The sequence below is a fragment of the Drosophila mojavensis genome, unplaced genomic scaffold (assembly GCF_018153725.1).
Source record: "Drosophila mojavensis isolate 15081-1352.22 unplaced genomic scaffold, ASM1815372v1 contig_231, whole genome shotgun sequence".
In the NCBI taxonomy this organism is placed as follows: Eukaryota; Metazoa; Arthropoda; class Insecta; order Diptera; family Drosophilidae; genus Drosophila; species Drosophila mojavensis.
The window spans coordinates 7179154-7201285 of record NW_025318772.1 but is presented as its reverse complement, the minus strand read 5'-3'; the positions used below and the strand labels follow the sequence as shown (position 1 = coordinate 7201285).

The 22132-nt window shown below is 42.8% G+C and overlaps 4 protein-coding genes across 8 annotated transcripts; 1 reads left to right on the top strand and 3 right to left on the bottom strand.

Moving 5' to 3' along the window:
- Position 1: 1 nt before the first annotated feature.
- LOC6575232 (protein Cep78 homolog) lies at positions 2-17488 on the top strand. 4 transcript variants are annotated; one of them, XM_015167887.3, is made up of 9 exons: positions 2-577; positions 670-775; positions 14027-14330; positions 14393-14583; positions 14853-15029; positions 15087-15261; positions 15319-15802; positions 15868-16246; positions 16307-17488. In XM_015167887.3, exons 3-9 carry the CDS (start codon positions 14030-14032, stop codon positions 16973-16975), a joined length of 2376 nt encoding a protein of 791 aa, XP_015023373.1. In that variant the 5' UTR covers positions 2-577; positions 670-775; positions 14027-14029; the 3' UTR covers positions 16976-17488. The 4 variants fall into 4 exon arrangements, with proteins under 4 accessions (XP_015023373.1, XP_032585941.1, XP_015023372.1 ...); XM_032730050.2 differs by having other exon boundaries at positions 15865-16246; XM_015167886.3 differs by having other exon boundaries at positions 3-577; positions 15850-16246.
- Positions 781-13489, bottom strand: LOC6575234 (cadherin-23). The gene is made up of 11 exons (XM_032730047.2): positions 12945-13489; positions 5898-7424; positions 5634-5834; positions 4773-5568; positions 4299-4707; positions 3588-4242; positions 2934-3528; positions 1837-2873; positions 1385-1779; positions 1182-1326; positions 781-1109 (listed from the first exon to the last, which is right to left on the bottom strand). The coding sequence occupies exons 1-11, from the start codon at positions 12974-12976 to the stop codon at positions 911-913; spliced, it is 5991 nt and encodes a 1996-aa protein (XP_032585938.1). The 5' UTR covers positions 12977-13489; the 3' UTR covers positions 781-910.
- On the bottom strand, positions 17466-18481 carry LOC6575231 (histone H4). Its single transcript, XM_002001209.4, has 3 exons — positions 18392-18481; positions 17938-18148; positions 17466-17880 (listed from the first exon to the last, which is right to left on the bottom strand). Exons 2-3 carry the CDS (start codon positions 18115-18117, stop codon positions 17749-17751), a joined length of 312 nt encoding a protein of 103 aa, XP_002001245.1. The 5' UTR covers positions 18118-18148; positions 18392-18481; the 3' UTR covers positions 17466-17748.
- Positions 18482-18508: 27 nt separating this feature from the next.
- LOC116804902 lies at positions 18509-21944 on the bottom strand. Of its 2 annotated transcripts, XR_006356855.1 has the most exons (3): positions 21462-21944; positions 20918-21397; positions 18509-18537 (listed from the first exon to the last, which is right to left on the bottom strand). XR_006356855.1 is itself a non-coding variant. In XM_032733871.2 (2 exons), exons 1-2 carry the CDS (start codon positions 21834-21836, stop codon positions 20978-20980), a joined length of 795 nt encoding a protein of 264 aa, XP_032589762.1. In that variant the 5' UTR covers positions 21837-21944; the 3' UTR covers positions 20896-20977. The 2 variants fall into 2 exon arrangements, 1 of the variants encoding a protein (XP_032589762.1); XM_032733871.2 differs by lacking the exon at positions 18509-18537 and having other exon boundaries at positions 20896-21397.
- Positions 21945-22132: the final 188 nt, after the last annotated feature.

Below are 22132 nucleotides of genomic sequence, written 5' to 3'. Positions count from 1 at the left end.
GCTTTTGCAGACTGTCAGACAAGCTGGCGATACAAAATACAAAATAAATTAAACACAATTTTCTGACAATAATCCAGTTCCTTCGTCTAAACACACACACGCATAGTTCCAATTCAAAAAAACAGTAAAACCGCGTTATAGCGATCTATCAAAGGTTAACCTTTCTTCGTTTTGCGGTCGGCCAACTTAAATTTTGGAGTTGCATTTGAAATTTCTGCTTTTTAAATTTTTTATTTCAAAGAAAAAACGAAAAAAAAGAGAAAAGAAGACGAACCTCATAATCCAACTGGACAGCTAATTCCCCAGCGAATTTGGTCTGCTTTGGCCAAGAAGCAATCCAAACCGAACCAAGCCAAACAAAGAAGAAAAAAAAAAAAAAATTACTAGTTGGTTAATGATTGCGGAAAAAATAGGGCACTTATCTAGTAAATAGTTGATGACGGTTTTAATCATTTTGTTTCTCAGTAGGCAAGGTTTTTGATGATTACAAATGTCTGAATGTTAAAGTAGTCGTAACAAATCAAAATATTTTATATATTTATAATCTTCGGCCGATTGGAATACAAACACGGACGTGGTAAGTTCTTTAAACAGCATCCGATCTTTCAATTCTTAAGCAATTCTAACGAGCTCTTAACTTTCCATGACTATTATATTGCGCCAGCACAGCTATTGTGTTATATTTTATATGTCTGGAAATACGAGGGAACACTAGGATTATAGAAAAGGAATTCTTTATAAACAGTGCAATATCTCAAGCAAGAAATTAAATGCAGTAAGTATAGAAAGTCATCTTTACCAAAATCTATATATTTACATGGGTCCATTCTTAAGATACGCCTATGAACTAATTTTAAGTTTAATTATAATAAATAGTTTGGCTTAGCCTAGAGTGCGGTCGATGTATCGGCTATAACTCTGTAGTCTCCAGTTTTCGCGCTAAGATTTGAGCATTATTCGTTAGTTTGTCAATTTGATTGTAGAGATTGAAATGCCGATTCAGGTCATTCGTATTGTTGAACAATTTGGCAGTACCCTTGAGGGTTTCGCGTAGATCCTGTGTCCCAATGGCCAGAAAATTGTCATCCAACGAGTCCTGACCGCCAACGCTGTACAGAAAATTTAGTTAAAATCTTATGTGAGATCAGTCTATATAGAACTTGTTTCGATTGGACGCCCACCTTAGAGTTTCCTCGGTCTTGAACCATTCGTTCTCGTATCCCTTCAGCCAAATGGGATTGGAGCCCTGCACGCTGTGCTTGTTGGTATTGGGCACTCTTGTCGCAGGCTCGTGGGGATGCTGCAGCGATGTGGAGGAGTGTCCACCTGGTGGCAGTTTGGAAAGGTTAGCAATGGCTGGGATTGTATTGATATCACAGCTTACGAAAGATGTTGACTTTGGCGGCGCGCAGCTGCCTCTTGTAGCCTTTGCGCTGCGATGCGCACAGCGCCAATGTGACCACCAGGAGGGAGGCCAGGAAGAGATTCGTGAACACAAGCCACACGAACAAGGCGCCCTTCGTCGGGCTGGCCATGAGCAGTTGGGCCTCGGCAGGCTGTGTGTCCAGCACGTTCAGATCCTTGAACAGTTCGTCTAGACTCTCGATGTGTGTGTCGATTAGCTTGAGCACCTCCGACACCTCGTATATAGAATTATCTTCGCGCTCGACTAAATGCATATATAGATCCGTTTTCGTCTTGTCCACGGATCCGTCTTTATTTTCGTGCACCTTAATCTCATCAATGTTGACAATCGAGTCCGTCACGTTGCCCAGGGTGCTAATGAATGGAAGTTAGTAATGAAAATAGATATATGTACGTATATAGCAGACTTACTCTCTAAACGTATCGATTCTGGAGCGCAGCTCGTCCGGCTGCAGTCGGAAGACAATGCGCACCTTCTGATCCTCGCGCAGCAGATAGATAAACACGTGGGCCACATCTCGCATGCCCAGCGTGTCGTTGGCCAGCACCATAAAGTCAAAGTAGCCCTTCATGCCCTTTTGTGGATCGAAGTTGAGCTGCACGTCGCCAGTGTTCCGATCGATGAGGAATGGTTCCTTGCGCACGTTCTCCAGACCTTCGGACAGTGTCTGTCTTATGTCGCCCACCTGGTAGTAGGTGATTTTCGCATTATCGCCCTCGTCCGGGTCAAAGGCCTCCACACGCATGAAAATCTGGCCAAAGTCAGCGTTGGTCGTGATGCCGCCTGTGAAGATCTTCGAGCGAAACTTTGGCGGATTGTCATTGATGTCCAGCACACGCACCCGCACACATACCACGGTGCTGTCCAGTTTCTCCGCACTGTTTGCATCCACATAGCTGTCGTAGGACAGCAGCGCCTCCGGCTCGGCGGATGTGGACATTTCGTACTCCAGACTGGGGCCGCGCAAGTGGCGCGAGTGCTTGAAGCGATCGTAGCTCATCTGTGTCTGTCTGCTGTTCACTTTGCTGTCGATCTCAATGCCTCGGCCAGGGAGGCTATGCTCCAGCGTGTCGTTGGCGCAGTTCTCTGTGGCCTTCACATACAGCGTAAAGTTTGCAATCAGCTCTCGGTCCAGTTCTCGCTCCACAGTCAGCACATGAGTCTCCGGATCCAAGCGGAAGTAGCCTGCTTCATTGCCATGCAGTATGAAGTAGCACACCTGGGTGGGTGACTCGTCCGGATCATCGAGATCCATCTCATCCTTGTCTACGGTGTCGGGCAACTTAATACGCTCCGCGCCCGGATCAGAGTGTTCCGTAAAGTTGACCGAGATCTCGTTCACAATAAACTGCGGCTCGTAGTCGTTCACATTCCGCACGTAGATGGTGAGATCGAGATCTGTGCTCAAGGATGTGGGCAGTCCCTGATCGTAAGCCTCGATTCTAATCTAAAATGGAGAGATGTTTAGTATTTTTTTTTTTAATGTTAGCCAGTAATCCAGTCTGACCTCATGCATCTTTTGCTTGTTCCGATTTAGGCGCTCCTTAAGCAGCAGTTCGCCCGTGCTGGGCCTTATTTCGAACAACTTGTAGCTGCCCAGAGGATCGGGCTTGAGGCGATAGCGCACTAGCGCATTCTGTCCAATGTCCGCATCACTTGCATACGCCTGCAGAATCATGGTGCCCACTGTTGCATTTTCCGGTATGCGCACCGTCGTGTTGTGTAGGGGCCTCACGAACACCGGCGCGTGATCATTGAAGTCCGAAACGCAGATGTCCAGTGTATTCAGTACCACATTGGCAGGCACACCCAAATCCCTGGTCTTAATGGTTAGCGTATAGTTGCCAAATTGATTGCGCAGTGTCTTGCTGGCATAGATCTGAGCGTTCCAAGGATCCAGTTGCCTAAGCTCGAACAGACCGTCTCTGTTGCCCTTGCTGATGGCGAACTCCAGTCGGCCATTTGGTGTGGCAGGATCATCTGCATCTCTGCCCACAATGCTGGCAATGCTTTCGTGCAGCTCATGATATTCCGTGATCAGAATGCAGCTGCTGGGCAGGCTGACCTCAGGCTCATTATCGTTTTCATCCAGTATATTTATGCTGACGGGGAAATGGTATATTATTAGATCGCAAACTTAAGGGCCTATTATTTTACTTACAACACTTGCTTGAACGCATTCCGGCTCTCGCCGGCCAAGAAGCCAAACTGATAATTGTCCCAGGCCTCGATCACCAGATTGTACGAGTCCTTGGTCTCCCGATCGAGCTTATCGGCCACGCTTAAAACGCCCGTGTCAGCATCTATGGTGAACTTCCCCTGTGAACTGATGCGATCCATTAGAAATGTGATCTTGCCAAAGTCGCCCGAATCGGCATCTGCCGCCTGCACAGTAGCCACCCGAGTGCCTGGGGCAGCGCTCTCACTGATCGTGTAATTCTTGCTGCCACCTATGAAATAGGGATTATTGTCGTTCTCATCCAGGACGCTTACGAAGACATCCACCAAAGCGGATCTGGGCGGCAGACCCGCATCAGTCGCTCGCACACTAAAGTTGAGCCACTGATGTTGCTCGTGATCGATCTTATTGGCCACCACGATCTCGCCAGTCTGTGCATCCAAGTGGACCAGACTGCGATAGATGGGATTACCCTCCAGGGCGTAGCTAACGGTGCGATTCTTGTCCACATCATAGGCCAGCACGTTGGCAATCAGGACGCCGTTGATGCTGTTCTCGGTGATCGTTTGTCTATAGAATGGTTGCCGGAACCTGGGATTATTGTCATTTTCGTCCTGGATTTGAATAGTGAGGAAAGCTAGGGATTGAAATGGTTAAATAGATTTGATTAGACTATGCTTTGACAATACATACCTTCCACAATCTGTCTGCCCTTGGCAGCTGCCAAATCCTCCACAGTTATGGCCAGCTTGATATGTTCCACTTTCTCACGATCCAATAATTTAATCACCTTCAAATAGCCCTCTATAGCATCTAGATCGAAAGCTCCCAGATAATCATATTCAGTGATCTTCACCAGGGCGCCCTCCTCGTTGCGTGCCTCGGAATGCGCTGCATTGAGTTTATAGCGCAGTATGGGATTCTGATCGGGATCTGTGGCTTTGACTTGATAGACTAAGGTGCCCACGGGTGTGTTCTCCACTATCTTCAGTGTTGGTAAATCCTGTAGCACTGGGGGCTTATTGTTTACATCCTTGATGCTAATATTCACCGTTGCGGTATTCATCATCTGAGAGTTGCCTAGGCCTCCGTCCAATGCAAGCTAAGGCAGCAAAGATTATATTAATTTCAAGAAACTTTCATATCGGATTGTTTTTAGAAACTTGCCACATTCAGAGTGTAGATCAGACGTTTACTTTCGGTCAGATCTGGGTCCAGATTGGCACCTTGAGCCACAGTTATAACACCCGTCTCCGAGTTTATAATAAACTTGTCACTGGCGCCTGTTTGTATGCGATAAACGATCGCATTGTTGGGCGAGGAGCCATCGCGATCGATGGCCAGTACCTGTAGCACCGAGCTGCCTCCTGGCAGATCCTCGGGCACGGTCTTCGCATAGAAGCTCTTCTGAAAGATGGGCGGATTGTCGTTGACGTCCTGCAAATAGATAAGAACGGGCACGACTGTGGATAGCATAGGTATGCCCGAGTCCCGGGCGCGAACGAGCAGATCGATCTCTCGCATATCCGCATTAGTCTGGCGCACAGCGTGCCGATGACTGTCCACCAATTCTTCATAATCAAAGTAATGTAGGGGGCGTATTAGACCGCTTTCCGGATCAATAGTAAAGTTCATGCGATAGAGTCCTTCAACGATCTCGTAGGTTATCTGACTGTTTTCGGTGCCATTCAAATCCAGATCGCGAGCTTCCACCTGCAGGGGCGTCTCAAACTCGGCTTTGTTCTCCAAGAGTTTCGCCTCGTACTGCCGATGCAGAAAGATGGGCGCATTGTCGTTAACATCCTGTATATCTAATATGATCTGTGCGGTATTTCGATTTCCCTGACCCACATTATCGATGGCCTCGACTGTTAAGTAGTGACGGGAAATGATCTCCCGATCGAATGCAGCACTGCCTGGAGTTTTTATAGTAATTACACCCGTTATGGGATTCAAATGTAATCTGTTGGTTTTTTTTATTAAGGCCCAAATTTAGATTTAGCTTAAAATCTTTGTGAATGGACTTACAAGTGTGCGATGCCGCCTCTGAGATTCGTATATCGTATGCCCATAGTTCCGAAGTCGCCGGAATCAATATCAATCGCTTCCACTTTGCTTATGATTGTGCCCTGTTCGCTATTCTCGGGCACGCCAGCATTGTAGATCGCCTGGGTGAACTCTGGGAAATTGTCATTCTGATCACGTATGAAGATCTGTACGTGAGCCGAGCTGGGAAAGGAAATATGATTAATGAATTTTCGGAATCGAATATATTGCCTTTAGACAACGCACCTCCAGCGCGTTGGTTCGTCGATCTCTCGCGCGAATATGGTAAAGTTCACTTCAATGAAATCTTCAAAGTCCAGAGATTTGGAATTCTTAACGCGTAGCATAAAGTTCGCCTCGTTGACCGCCAGTTCGGGAACAATTTCAAAGAGATCGTTGGGCGGATCGAGAAATAAACGAAACGTGCCATTCTTGCCCTCATCGTGATCGTAGACGACGTTCTGCACCTCGCCATCGATAAAGTTGAGCGGCGTATTGGTCTGCGCATTCTCATTGACCTCACAGCGATAGATGATCTCACCGAAGGTGGGTATCTCATCGTTGACATCGGTCACAATGATGGTCACCTCGGTGCGCACCGTTGCTGGCGCTTGGGGCTCTTCGGCTGTCTTAGAGAGTTCCGTTGCACTGATCCTCAAGATGTGAGCCCCATTCACATGATCGCTCTCCTCCTCACGATCCAGCACAGCCAGCGTGTAGACCACGCCCGTATGCGTATCAATATCGAACAGATCATTGCCGTCCAGCGTATAGGCAATGGGATTGTTAATGCCGCGATCGCCATCGATGGCACGTACACGCAGCACCTTTGTGCCCACTGGCGCATCCTCTGCGATACGTGCCACAGCCTGCACTTCCACGAACTCGGGCGGCTGATCCTCAATGTCTTTGACCTTGACCAAGATGGCTGCCGTGCCGGTGTTGACTGGTCCCTGATTGGCGCGATCAATGGCCAAAACGCGCAGCTGATACAAGCTCTTCCTCTCGTAGTCCAGCTCACCTTGCAGTCTCAATATGCCTTTGCCCTGGTGCGTGGAAATGCTGAATACATCATTGTCACCGTCCAGCTCTTGCAGATAGTAGACCACCTGACCGTAGGCACCCTCGTCGGCATCGGTGGCCTCCAGTGTGCTGATCACGCCCGGGGCGCTGCCCTCGGGTATTTCGATGGCATTTGGATAGGGCAGAAAGATGGGCGTATTGTCATTAATGTCCTCGACCAGCAGCAGAAAGCTTTGCGTCACGTAATTGTGATCGCTGTAGTGACTGTCCGTCAGGGTGAGCACTATGGCATATTCGTCCTGCGTTTCACGATCCAGCTCCTTGGCCAGAAAGACCTTCGCCTCGTTGCCGCCGGTGTTCTCGATGCGTATGATCTCGCTGTCATGCGAATTGCGTTTGCCAAAGAACAACGGGTCGTTGTCCGGATCGTAGCCCTTGAGCGTGTATATGTGACTGCCCACCCTTGTCTCGGGACTCTCTTTCAGTCTCAGCACTATCTCCGATTGCCCATCGATGGCAAAGCGCGGCGGTCGATTCGCAGCCACCAAACCAATGAATATTACGAGTATTGCGAATAGGATTTGACATGGGCTACACCTGTGGGCTTTTAAGCGCACCTTTTTATAGTCCAGGCTGGCAATGGCTTTGGACTGTTTTGCCTTGTACATTATTATGTTGTGAGCACCTGAAGACAACTGCTGGCGACAGCTGCTACATGACAGGTCGCACTCGACCATATTAGACCGGTACCTAGAAAATAGACGGAGTGTTACAATAACAACAAAACGAGTGTTAACCCATATTTATCTAACCCAAAATGTCATTAAAAATTGTGTACCAAAAAGGTACTCTACGTGTGTATGGGTGCGTATGTGTGCTCTGTGCCTTATGACCTTAAAAGAGTTTCGCTTGAGAAATTTCAAGTACGTAAACCTAATAAGAAATCTACAAATGAGTGCGACTAAAGACAATGCCGACAACTGGAGCGATAGCTTTGGAGCTGTGTATCTGGAATTCTGGAAGTACGGCTAGCTGCTTTCTTCTGCGATTGCCGTTGTCCGTTTCTGGTTCTGGTTCTGCCTCTGGCTTTGCTTCTTGTTGCACGTTGCAACACAACACAATTGCCCAGAAAGCTCAGTCGTACAAAACATTGCTCAATGCTACTGGACACACACACACACACACACACACACACACAAACATACCCTCTCCAGATGGTAGAGCACGTTCTGGTCTTTGTGGGCTGCGTGAGAAGTCTGTGCACAAAAAAATAAAAAGAAGATCTTGCGAAAGTTTTATGGGCAAATTAATTAAGCGTCGAAATTTGTTTTCTTTCATTGACTTCTTCTTTCTTTTGGCATTAGTCCGGAATTCCGCCTTGGAAAATTTCATTTGTTTTTGAGTTTAATGACCGTTACATTTTTGCAAAATTACTTGGCTATCATTAAATGTATATACATGGCTTCTATATATTGCTAGCCAATTAATTGCATATCTAGTTAATCTAAGTGAAAACTGCAAATTATTAAGCGAATATAAAGATATTCAGATATACATGTATGTGATAAGATGTGATGGTTTCAGTTTGAGTGGGTCGCTATGACTTTCTATATTATACGTCGTACAATTGATTAGAATTCTAAAATTAATATAATAATTCTATAATTCTATACGCAATTCTTAATTAAATATATTTCCTACTTTGGGCTAAAGCTAAGAAAGTTTTGTCTTTATATAATTATGTAAATTACATATATTTCCAGGGTGTTTGTCAGTCCAGCATTTTTATTTTTATGCCTTAGTTAAATTTCAGTTTGACATTTCGTCAACGCGAATGCAAATGTTGTCGTTGGCATATCTTTTCTGTGGTTTTTGCAGTTGTATCTGATCGGATTGTAGTGCGTGTGAATATCTCAACTGTGTGATGCATGCATTCATCGGTCATATGCATCTCATACTCAGTTTCATTGCTTTCAGCTAGTTTACTTGCTTATTAATGCAAGGCGTTGCCATTGTTTAAGTTGTTTTGAACTCGCTTTTTGCTGATTGAAAGCAGAGCAATTGCCACGCCTCTTTGTGGAGCCAGTTCATTGAATCCACAATTATGACATTTCATAAGTTGTTGTGAAGCTATTTGTGTTTAAGCTTTTTGCCCGTCAATTGATTTGTAAGGTTCCGATACAATTACAGGTATAATTAAGAAATGCAATATGATATAGATAGATATATGAAAATATACATATAGATACAGAGATAGAGTTATAGATACAGAGATGCAGATACAGAGATACAGATACAGATACATATACAGCTACAGATACAGCTACAGCTACAGATACAGATACAGATACAGATACAGATACAGATACAGATACAGATACAGATACAGATACAGATACAGATACAGATACAGATACAGATACAGATACAGATACAGATACAGATACAGATACAGATACAGATACAGATACAGATACAGATACAGATACAGATACAGATACAGATACAGATACAGATACAGATACAGATACAGATACAGATACAGATACAGATACAGATACAGATACAGATACAGATACAGATACAGATACAGATACAGATACAGATACAGATACAGATACAGATACAGATACAGATACAGATACAGATACAGATACAGATACAGATACAGATACAGATACAGATACAGATACAGATACAGATACAGATACAGATACAGATACAGATACAGATACAGATACAGATACAGATACAGATACAGATACAGATACAGATACAGATACAGATACAGATACAGATACAGATACAGATACAGATACAGATACAGATACAGATACAGATACAGATACAGATACAGATACAGATACAGATACAGATACAGATACAGATACAGATACAGATACAGATACAGATACAGATACAGATACAGATACAGATACAGATACAGATACAGATACAGATACAGATACAGATACAGATACAGATACAGATACAGATACAGATACAGATACAGATACAGATACAGATACAGATACAGATACAGATACAGATACAGATACAGATACAGATACATTTACAGAGACAGAGAGATACAGAGACATCTAAAAGATACACATACGCATACACACAGACAAATGATGATGCTCTTGCCGCAACATTTGCAGCTCATTAGCAATTGCGTGTTACATCAGCCTCTTGGAAAGCCAGATATATCTTGTGTTGAAAAATCGTAGACAAGGTCGTTTATGAATTTCAAATGCTAGTTAATGCCACCTCGGGGCGAGTATTTTATTTAAAAATGATTTCATTTGCGTCTGGAATAATAGCTGATTTCGCTTTCAACCGCCGCATGCAACATTTTCTTTTCCATTTTTAATGTTTTTCAAAAACAATTTTCCTTAGTGGTATTTAGATGCTGCTTAAGGTATTTATTTGTGTGTGTATGTGTGCGCGTGTATGCATTTAAGGCCAACGCTTTTATATAAAGTACGGCAATTGGGTTGTTTGGTCAGTGGCTCGAACAGCGCAGGTGGGCGCCGATGGTGGCAGCCACAGATTTATAATAGGTGTATGCATGTATAGATGCCATGTATATGGTTGTATGTACATCTATAATTTCATGCTGCAATGATTACGACTGCGGCTAATAACAGGTAAATATGTTGGCTATTTGGGCTATAAAATGCGAAGCTGTCAATATTCTAGTTATCCCATGAACATCATGTACAATTTTGGTTTTTTGGATATTATATAGTGACTCACTTGAAGCTGCTATAAAAAATTTGGCTCAAAGCTATTTTTAATACAAAATTAACTTGTCGATACTTATTCGCATATAAGAGATACACAGGAATACAAATCTAACTGTAAAGTTGATCCTCAATAAAAGAAAATTTCTAGTTTACTTATAAATGGATCCCTAACATATGTATTTCTGATATACTTTCTTATATAGCTTGGTATAAAAACTACCCCAATATTTCGTTTTCAACTTTTTAGAGACTGTTCTGAAAAATGTTTGCCTTAGATTTCACTTAAAATAATTCATATAGTAGAAGCTATTTGGAGATTCTTTTTAATGCGCCGTTGACGTTGTTAAACATTTTAGAAAGTTTTAAAAATATGCAAAGTAAAAGAAAAATCGTTAAACGAAATAAACTAGAATATTTCAGCATAAAGTTTTGCTTAATAAATGCCAACTGATTTCGATGGGAGCTACAGACTAAATTACCAGTCTTATTGGTTAAAAGTATATGTAAGTAGGCTAACTTAACAAACAATTTATAGGAAATAAGCTCGACTTAATTACACACATTAACAGTTATTGCCTCAAATTGGGGGCTTTGATATAACACTTGGTATTGCTTTCATGCAGCCAATTTTCGAAAAACTTGGCGAATTAGAGCAAATTTATAAGCCAAGCGAGTGCCAAATATCAGATATACGCATTTTATATAAAAGTATTTCCCGAAATTTACTTAAGTGAGGAAATGCCAGCGACTTGCAGTTGTTAGTTCATAAAGCATGACGACGACGTTGACGCCGCTTTTCCTTCGACTCAACTTTTTGGGTCGAGTCTGTCCGAAACGTGGCTGACAAATGGATATGCCACTGGGAGCTTTTGGCCGTTTGCTGTTAACGCTTGGCCTGTTCTCGCATAACAACAGCAGCAGCTCCAGTTTCATCGATCAGTGTATTGGGAAAAAGTGAATTTCTGTTTTGACAATCAGTCGAGAGTCGGCGCAATGTGTGTATCCCATAGATACGAATGTATCTTTTCGATTATGCGGTTTCCCATGTAACCACAATAAAATTTCAATCATAATTTGAATGCCAAGGAAATGCCAATAAACAATAATTTGGTGGCTAACTTCCAGTTTGTTGTTTCAAGCTCAATTAACAGCCGCAGACGGCTTTCCATGGCAATGGCATGAAGCGCAGACAGGCTTTTGGGGATAATCTGTGTTCACACACTCCACACAGAAACAAAAACAAAAACAGCTTCATTTAATTAAAAATATGCCGAGGCGTTGGAGCTGAAACTTGAAGTCGCCGCTTTGGCATCTCCAGCTCTCGCCATGTCTGCGTACTCCATGTTGCCTTCAGTTTCCGGCGCACGAGCGAGCGAGTGAGCAAACAAATGAGCTTATGGCTTGACTATTCCAATTTAAACACTTCCTCCCCCATATTAGAGCCCTTTTTGTCATGCACATCGATTCCGAAACGTGGCTCTCTTCTGACAGTCAAGTTCAACGCCAGCAAAAAAAAAAACTATTGTTACAATATTTGTTGTCGTTGTTTTTGTCGCTGACAAAACAAAAGCGTAGTGCGAGTGCGGGAGCGGGGTCGCCGTCATTGGAACTAGGGAGCTGTTTGCAGCTTCGTTGCGGTAGCTTGATTTTTGAGTCATAGCCCCGGAGTCAGCCAAGAGTTCAGCTGGAGGGCCCCGCATCCGCACCGCTTTCATGGTAATGCGCATAATCGTGGCTTATGCCGGCAGCCAACGCGTAGCTGGCTGAAACATCGACGAAGCCGGTGTCGAAACGAATCCGTCAGTTACACTTCGTCTCCTTTTCTAGGCTTCCCCATTTGCATATTCCACTAATCGCTCGAATTCGCATGCGAATTCATATCGCTGTGCTACAGCTGGCAAGTCCTTGGCTTAAATAATCGACCTTCTCTAAGCCTTGCTTGTATACTGGTGCTTAAAGATGAGAGATTGTTTAACTATTCGAATATAAGTACAAAATGGAATTCAAAGATACTAATCCGTTAGTTACCTCTTTGTCAGACTTTGCATGTTTAAATAATTACTCGAATTCGCATTCGAATTCATATTTCAACTTCATCTTTGCTTGGGTTCGCTTGAGCTGGCAAAGTCCTTGGGTTCAATTATTGGACTTTTCTAAGTCTTGAAATATTAGTACAAATTCCAATTTCCAGGCTTTACCAGGATTTCACGATATCCGCATTCGAAGTCATATTCGAGTTCGCAATTGAATTTGTTCTTTGCATGAGCTGGATTTGCATAAATTTAAGTTTAAAGAGGCTGAATTTGTCAAGCATAACTACCAAATAAAGTTCGTATAAAAATGAAACCATTTCCTTCCGAATTGGTAGATCCTGCATATGCATATTCATGCCATTATAGAAAATGAATATCTACGACAACCTACGACTACATTAATAACTGTCTCTTACGGTATTCAGTAATACCTTCATATGCACAAAATTACTTAGGGAGCTATACACTGCCCCATCAAAACTTACCCTTTGTTCTCGTGCTGAATATCAAGTATCATTCGTTGCAATGCGAAACCCTGTCGACGTTTGTGCTAATTACATTACAATCCAGTTTTGGGTGTGAATTTGCATTTGCTTCCTTTTCCTTTGTTAGCCTAACGCATTTTGCAGAACCCTCCGCCAGGGCTTAAGTACAGCACACGACGTCTGTGGCGATTGGGCAGATGTCAAAAGTCTCGCACATACTCACACGCGCATACAAAATAGAGCACAGAAAGAACGTGTCGCCGCAATTGGGCAATTCACGAAGCGGAACTTTTATGGGACGCCGTCACTCGAGGAACTTGTTCAAGAAACTTCACTTTAATGGCATTTCATGACGCCACGGGAACGTGCTGAAAACAAAAAGGTTCTAAGCGATCTTCACTTTTTATTGCCTTTTGGCTGCACACAATCACGAAAACACGAGCAATTCGAAATTGCACTTTCGAAACTGCTTACCGTTTATTGAAATTTAGCTTTAGCCAGCGCAGCGGTAGCCGATACGTTTTGCTCAAGTGTCGCTCTACGACTGACTGCAGGCCAGGCTCAGGCGGTTGCGTCTGGCGGCGTGTGCTGTATGGGAATTGAAACATCGCTGTCGACGCCGCGTCGACGTCGTTGTCACCGTACTGCAAAGTGGCGTCGGCGTCTGCGACTGCGTCGGCAGCGAAAATAGCCGAATGCTTCGGCTGCACTGTGCGGGCACGCGAGTGATTAACGAAGCGTGAATTCCAGCGTTGTGAGCGAGCGCATTGCGTGTTTTGTATTAAAGGTGCGCAGAGGGGGTGGGTTTGTTTACAATTCGCAAATGCGGGAGAGCTCAGTGGATGGCTGGAAGAGACGGCGGTTGGAAATTCAAAAAGTTTAAAACGGAAGTGCGTTAAGTTTACATAACTGTGAAGGTTAAAGTTCTTAATAAATTTGCGTGACAATAAAATAATGAGTTTTTGAGATCAACTTTGATTAATGGAACTAAGATGAACAAAAATTGTATAAATTTTTCACCTTCTGTTTAAAATAATTAATTAACGTATTTTTGGCCCTTGCGCTCTTCTACTTTTTCCTAGAACATGTCTCTTTTTGCACGTGGACGCGAGACTAAAAAGAGAAACAGTGTGGTGATAACGGTCCCTCCGCTGGTAAAGAAATCGAGCAAGAGCCGTTCCTTTCATTTCCGTTATTTAGAGCTGTGCCGTGCCAAGAATTTGACACCAGTGCCAGACATACGCTCCAATCCGAATGCAACCACATTTCTCGATTTGCTGGGTGATAAGCTGGGCGTCAGCGAATGGCTACTGATTATCGAGGCACTGCACTATGATCTAGTGCTACAGACATTGGCAATACGCATGCGCCGCACCAATGGAAACAGTGAGTGGTGACTGCACCAATAATATAAGTGTATATATTACATATTAATTTATTTTGAATAGATATTGTTTTACCAATTGACACTGAAAACCGTGCACGACTCTTCCGTCAAAAGCCGGTCATATATACGCGCTTTATTTTTAACAGTCTAGTGGATGCGATCTCCAATTGTGTTAAGCTCAACAAGAATCTCACCGTGTTGAAGCTTGAGGGTCTGCCTCTGCAGGATGGCTACATTGAGTGCATTGCCAAGGTAAGGAACTGCCCAACCATGATTTTCACCATCTGTTCTTAGTATATAATAAGTTTCTGTATAAGTTCTTTGTGTTCCAAGTTACCCTATAAACCTTGAGTATTTTATAGGGATTTATTTCAATTTTATTTCCATTTCAAAGGTGTCAGATATACATACAACAGACAGGACTTTATCTACCCGGAAATTTTCTTATATATATATTGCTTATAGGATCTGTTATATAATTCGCAATAAGATTAATATACCGTGTTTACCTATTCCCATAGGCTTTAGCCTCCAACGACTGTCTCAAGGAGGTCAGCTTCCAGAAATCTTACATTGGCGACAAGGGCTGTGAGGCAGTTTGCAGTACCGTCAAATACTTGAATCACGTGGAGATATTCAACATCTCCGAGTGCAATATTAGCTCAAAGGGTGCTGAATATGTTGCTGATATGATTAAGGTATGTGATTGGCTTCAGATCTGAACTGGGCTGGGTGGGTAAACCAAGTCTTTCCAGATGCAAAAGATAACGCGGTACTCCGAGGGCTGGGAGAAGTCGCTGCGATATCGCAGCGTCGATGTTGATTCGATTGCGGGTCTACGCTACATTGCGGTGGCCAACAATCCGGACTTGGGCGACAATGGAGTGCGGCCAATAGCCGAGGTGCTCAAGGAGGATGCCTGGGTCAAGAGTGAGTAGACTGAGGGTAAATTTGCAATCAACTCTGAATCCGAGCACATTCATCCAGCCGTCGATATGGAGAACTGTGGCCTGACCGACTGTGGTGCGAACATAATCCTCGAGTGCCTCAGTCTGAACAGCGCCATCACCGAGTTCAATGTGCGCCACAATGCTGGCATTAGCAAGTTTCTCATGCGCCAGATACGCGATCATTTCGGCAAGGAGGACGAGGAGAAGATGAAGGAGCCGAAGTACGATTTGACCTGCATCAATGGCCTGCAGAGCTTGCCGAAGACCCAGAAATACAGCATCTCCCAGCTGCTCGCGCACATCAAGACGCTGGAGGAGCAATTGTCCTTGGAGCGCACGCTGCGCAAGAAGGCCGAGAAACTCAATGAGAAGCTCAACCATCAGCTGATGTCCATGGGTCAGGGCGCAGCGGCTCCGTTGATTCCACCACCGCCGTTGCCGGAGAAGGTGGTCGAGACCACAGCTCTGCCCAAGGGCTATGTGCTAGTGAAGAACGACTACATGCAGTCCTTCAACAAAACGTAACTAATCATCGAATACATAGTCGATGCATTTTTAATTCCTGCAGTCCTCGTCTGCTCAGCAGCTATAAAAATGGGCCCCAGCTGGTCACCCCCTCCGGACCGCTGGTCAATAGCGCAGTCACCAGCTCGGACTCCACGCCACGCAGCGCCAACGCAACTCTACGGAAGCAACAGCAGCAGCAGCAACAGCAACAACAACAGCTCCAGCACCACCTGGAGTTGTCGCCTGAGGATCTGGAGGTGGACGTGGAGGATGATGAGGAGGACGAGGACGATGAAGAGCAGCAGCAGGCCTATCAAGCAATGGCCGATAATCCACAGTTGCGTCAGCAGCTGCAGGTGCGCAAGGTGCGCAGCGAGATGAAGTATGTGGAGGCATATGCCAAGGAAGCCAAGAAACGTGAATCCAAATCGGATCATGAGTTCGCCAACGAACGTGATGTAAGACCTGATAGATAAACCATTGAAATATCAGTTGATAATTTCCCATGCCTCTTGCAGTTCAAGCTCAATCCGAATGTCCAGTTCGAGGTGGACATTGGCGACAGCTGCCTGGTCAACGAGCACCAAATGGAGCGCGAGCGCTACGAGAGCCGTGAGGAGATCGAGTACTATGAGCACCAGGAGATGATGCAGAAGCAGCACAGCAACTCACACTATGAGCCCGAGTACATTGGGGATTGTGTGCGCAACGATAGTCACAAGAATAGTGCCAAGATCAAGAAACAGTATGGCGAGATAGGCAACAGCCAGATGGCCTTGTACATGGCCGAGCTGGAGCGCAAGATTAATGGCAAGTCGGCCAAGAAGCGTCACAAATCGAAGCAATCCATGGACTCGCCGCACGGACGCGAGGTGAAGAACAGCGACTATGTGCATGTGGAGACCTTTATGGCCAATATGGAGCAGTCTTCGCAGGACTCGCCAAATAACGACTCTGACTCCGAAGGCGAAAAGACGGAGAGCACGACCCGTGGTGCCCAGTCGGACGGCAATGGCAACGACAGTGGCAGCGGCATGCAAGGCATGAAAGTATTCGTACGCCGCACTTCCCACTACGAGGAGGATCAAGAGGAGATCATTCAAGATAAGGATGCTGGCGATCAGATTGTCTCGCCGCGCACCGTCTATTTGGAGCTGCAGAGAAAAAAGCCTGAGAAAAATCATTGAACAATAAGCCGGCGCCCTCACACCACACAACACCTAAAAACTGGAAGTATTAGTAGTAGTCCAAACAGCTCGAAATGATAAAGGAAGAAACCAAGCGCCACACCATAAAGAAAACATTCAGAGCGTAGGACCAAATTTTCAGTTACCATTGATATCCATTCTAACGCTTGTAGATATTGATTTTGCACGTACTGTTGCGATTATTATGTACATATATAGATATATATATATATATTTATTGATATATTTATATATATGTATATGTGTATATGTATATATATTGGAATATTAATCTATTCAGCAGTTAATTGAGTAATCTAAAAAAAAAAAAACACGAATGTCAAGCGCCAATATTTATGCAATTTTGTTAATAGCAGAAGCAGAAGGAACACGAAACAAACGAATGAACGAACGAATCCACTGCAAAGCGGCTGCACGAACGTTACGATCAAACTCCCAATTTAGCCCCCCAATTGAAATTGTTAATAAATCAGTATTTGCGCCATCCTCGAATGATTTATTGGCCTTTTGATTTTGTTTCCGCTACTGTAGAATGTTATAATGGAATATTTACTTATTTGTCAATACAATATGTAGTTCTGCTAATGTTTAAATTTTCTCAATTACATGATGAGTAAGTTGATAGTGGATTAAATATGTCTGCTGCATTTATATCATATATATATATATATATAGTATGTGTATTGATTAATTCCAATCCCTTTTAATTGATGCGTCATTAAACTCTTTGTCATCGGCTCCTACTGCTGCATTTAACCGCCAAAGCCGTACAGAGTGCGTCCCTGGCGCTTTAAGGCGTAGACCACGTCCATGGCTGTTACGGTCTTGCGCTTGGCGTGCTCGGTGTAAGTGACAGCATCACGAATGACGTTTTCCAAGAACACCTAAAGTATTGAATATTAGGGTGGTTGTGCATTTTTAAGTATGACTAAAAGACTTGCCTTGAGTACACCGCGTGTCTCCTCGTAGATCAATCCAGAAATACGCTTGACTCCACCACGACGAGCCAGACGCCTGATAGCCGGCTTAGTAATACCTTGGATGTTATCTCGCAACACCTTACGATGGCGCTTGGCACCTCCTTTGCCCAATCCTTTACCTCCCTTACCGCGTCCAGTCATTTTGCTGATAGAAGTTTAGATTTACGTTGTGCTGAAAAGATACATACATTTCATCATTAGACGGCGCAATGCAAAAAAAAAAAAGGAATCGCCATTTTGATATGACGCCATATTTGAAACGTAAATGAGTGCAAAAATATTTAGATACAATGTGCTTTACGAGCACGCAAACAGACTGCACTAGTTTAATTACTTGCTAATAATTCAAGTCAACAAAAATTTTATTTTTTATTTTTTTTTATTTTTACAATTTGTTGCTGAAATGCTCACCAACCTTTCGAGAAATTTTTTAAGCAATGTGACTGTGTTATTGAACGCGTTAGATCCCAAAAAAATACTCAGTATAAAAAGTAGATATTTGGTTAAAAAAAATACCAAAACACAGGGTGACTTGGTTGGGTGATGTTTTTATGTTTAAGCACTAACACTAACCAGAGAACACATAGACTAGACATCTAGAACAAATTTTTTCACCGGCGAAAAAATGCGCTGAGGAGACTACACAACTTCGTATTTGCTCGGCTCAGTCTCTTGAGGCTCAAGCATTGAAAATAAGGCAAGACAAAATCAGTGTGCTGCGAGCGCTGCCACGAAATGCACGCATTACCAAATGAAGCACGGCTATGCGCTCTTTTTCCCTTGCTCACTCTCTCCCTCTCTTTATGCTCTCTCTCTATGGTCTCTCGAATGGCAGCAGCGCACAAAAATTGAAAATTGTTCGCGACGATCTGAGCTCGTTCCTTTTGAGTGAAGGGTATACCGAAATTTGTAAAGCGTTCGCCACGTTCATGCAAACAAAATGTAAGCGTTTCGATGGTTATTCGAGGGAAGGGTATGAAAGCGTTGATACGCATAAACAATATGATTTCGCGACGGGCAAGTACACACACACTTGTAGTCCCTTGCTTCATGTATGAGCATTTGTGACCTGCGTGCGTTACTCTTGCTGCTTGTAGCAATTTTAAAGCCCAGCATTTGCATTTGGTCGGTCTTATGGACTGTCATAACCACTTTACACAGATGTACTATGTATGAACATACATACATACATACATATGTACATAAGTACATTTATATATTATTATTGCTAATCATGTTTATAAATGTGTCTATATATAATTAAAATTATTTTATACACATTTTTAACCGAAAAAATTATCGTAAAACACTACTAACTTTATTAAATGCTTTGCAATATATGAAATACACATGTCATATTATACTCAAGCTTTACTCATTATGCATTATCATTGCATTAAGTCATAATGGCCCATTTGATAGTCACCCTACGATTCAAATCATACAAAATTTACAAAATAATAATTCCAGAGACAATTAGCTTGCCATCCCATACAAGCATACACATACACAAATGTATGTATGCATGTGCTCACTTCACAAGGCAGACCAACGGCAAATTTTGGGCTTTACAATTTGCACAGCCTGTTCTGCACAGAAAGAATACATTTTCGCGACGAGCATGCACACACACATTTACATCCTTGCTACGTGTATGTGCTTTTCTGTGCGTGCGTCGCAAAACTCAATTCTTTCTCAGTATTTTCGTCTATTATCAGCCCAAAAGTTGCACACATAAAAAATGCTTAGGCGACGACCATGCACACACACATTGTCAGTCCCTCGCTATCATTTGTGTGCTTGTGTAAGCAACTCTATTCTTGCTACCTGCGGCAGGGTTTGTAAGTATTGATGCCCATGTAAATGTGTGTGTGCATGCTCGTCGCGAAAATGTATTCTTTCTGTGCAGAACAGGCTGTGCAAATTGTAAAGCCCAAAATTTGCCGTTGGTCTGCCTTGTGAAGTGAGCACATGCATACATACATTTGTGTATGTGTATGCTTGTATGGGATGGCAAGCTAATTGTCTCTGGAATTATTATTTTGTAAATTTTGTATGATTTGAATCGTAGGGTGACTATCAAATGGGCCATTATGACTTAATGCAATGATAATGCATAATGAGTAAAGCTTGAGTATAATATGACATGTGTATTTCATATATTGCAAAGCATTTAATAAAGTTAGTAGTGTTTTACGATAATTTTTTCGGTTAAAAATGTGTATAAAATAATTTTAATTATATATAGACACATTTATAAACATGATTAGCAATAATAATATATAAAATGTACTTATGTACATATGTATGTATGTATGTATGTTCATACATAGTACATCTGTGTAAAGTGGTTATGACAGTCCATAAGACCGACCAAATGCAAATGCTGGGCTTTAAAATTGCTACAAGCAGCAAGAGTAACGCACGCAGGTCACAAATGCTCATACATGAAGCAAGGGACTACAAGTGTGTGTGTACTTGCCCGTCGCGAAATCATATTGTTTATGCGTATCAACGCTTTCATACCCTTCCCTCGAATAACCATCGAAACGCTTACATTTTGTTTGCATGAACGTGGCGAACGCTTTACAAATTTCGGTATACCCTTCACTCAAAAGGAACGAGCTCAGATCGTCGCGAACAATTTTCAATTTTTGTGCGCTGCTGCCATTCGAGAGACCATAGAGAGAGAGCATAAAGAGAGGGAGAGAGTGAGCAAGGGAAAAAGAGCGCATAGCCGTGCTTCATTTGGTAATGCGTGCATTTCGTGGCAGCGCTCGCAGCACACTGATTTTGTCTTGCCTTATTTTCAATGCTTGAGCCTCAAGAGACTGAGCCGAGCAAATACGAAGTTGTGTAGTCTCCTCAGCGCATTTTTTCGCCGGTGAAAAAATTTGTTCTAGATGTCTAGTCTATGTGTTCTCTGGTTAGTGGTTTAAGCTTACAAATTTAAAATACAAGTAATTTTTACACTGTTACTTTAAATACTTGAATATTTAGCTTAGTTGCCGGCTAGACTCATAACTGTACGATGTAGCTGCTTTTTTTGGTATTTAGCAATTACTTGCATAATTTCCATTTTTGCGTCGATTTTTAAATTTTCGTCCAGTTCAAAAACATCTTGTGCAACTGCCATGCCATAATGAAAACTTGGCGTGCTTTGTACATCATCTATTACGGGCTCAATGGTTATAGGTGTTGTCTCTTCAACTTCGGCATCATTATCCTCCATTGGCACATTTAGCTCCTCAATTCCAACTTGCTTTGGCGTATTTTCTTTGGAACTGCAGCATTGTGAAATGTGATCGTTGGTTGACTGTGTAGGACTTCTAGAATCGACATTAATTTGACTTTCCTCAACCACGCCAGAACTGACATTATCCGAGTCCTCTGTGTTGGCGCTATCATATAGATTTTCCGCCTACCGTTTCATTTTATAACATTTTAAATTAAATACAATAACATTAAATTTCAAATACACTTACATCCACACTGTTCTTATCGTAAACCACGAAAGGCAGAAATTTTAGCTGCTGGAAGAACTTCCACCCTTCCAGGCGCTTTATTTCCTCAGGCTGTGCTCCTCGCGCATTTGCATCGAAAATGGCCTTTTGCTGCAGACGGTAGTACGAAGCTAGATTTAGCCATTTCCGAGCCAACTCGTTTGTGTAGGCACGAAACTTATATCTTTTTTCCAGCGTCCATCTCAGGTTTTTCCAGAAGTTGTGTTTCAAATAACGGATGCTATAATCTTTGTGCGTCTTGTCCCACATATAGGGTGTATTGCGAATTGTTGTGATAACGAAAGTAATCACTTCATCGGACCAATATGGTCTCGTATTATCGTATACATTTGTCATTTGTAACAAGTATTTGATTTTTATTTATTTTTAATTTTGTTGGATTGTCTACACTTAATCCAATTTTCTTACGAACTGCAGCTGTTTTCAATAAGAGCGAGACAAATATACATGTGTTTGGTAAAATACTATCCATATGCATATGTGTGTGCTTATCGTCTTTAAAAACTACCAAAACAATAACAGTTATGAATCAGGAAATGAATTGTATCGAATGCAACAGCTTCTTTATAATTATAACAACAATAAAGGAACGCATTTGTTCGCCATAACTTTTACTTTAAACAATCAATCAA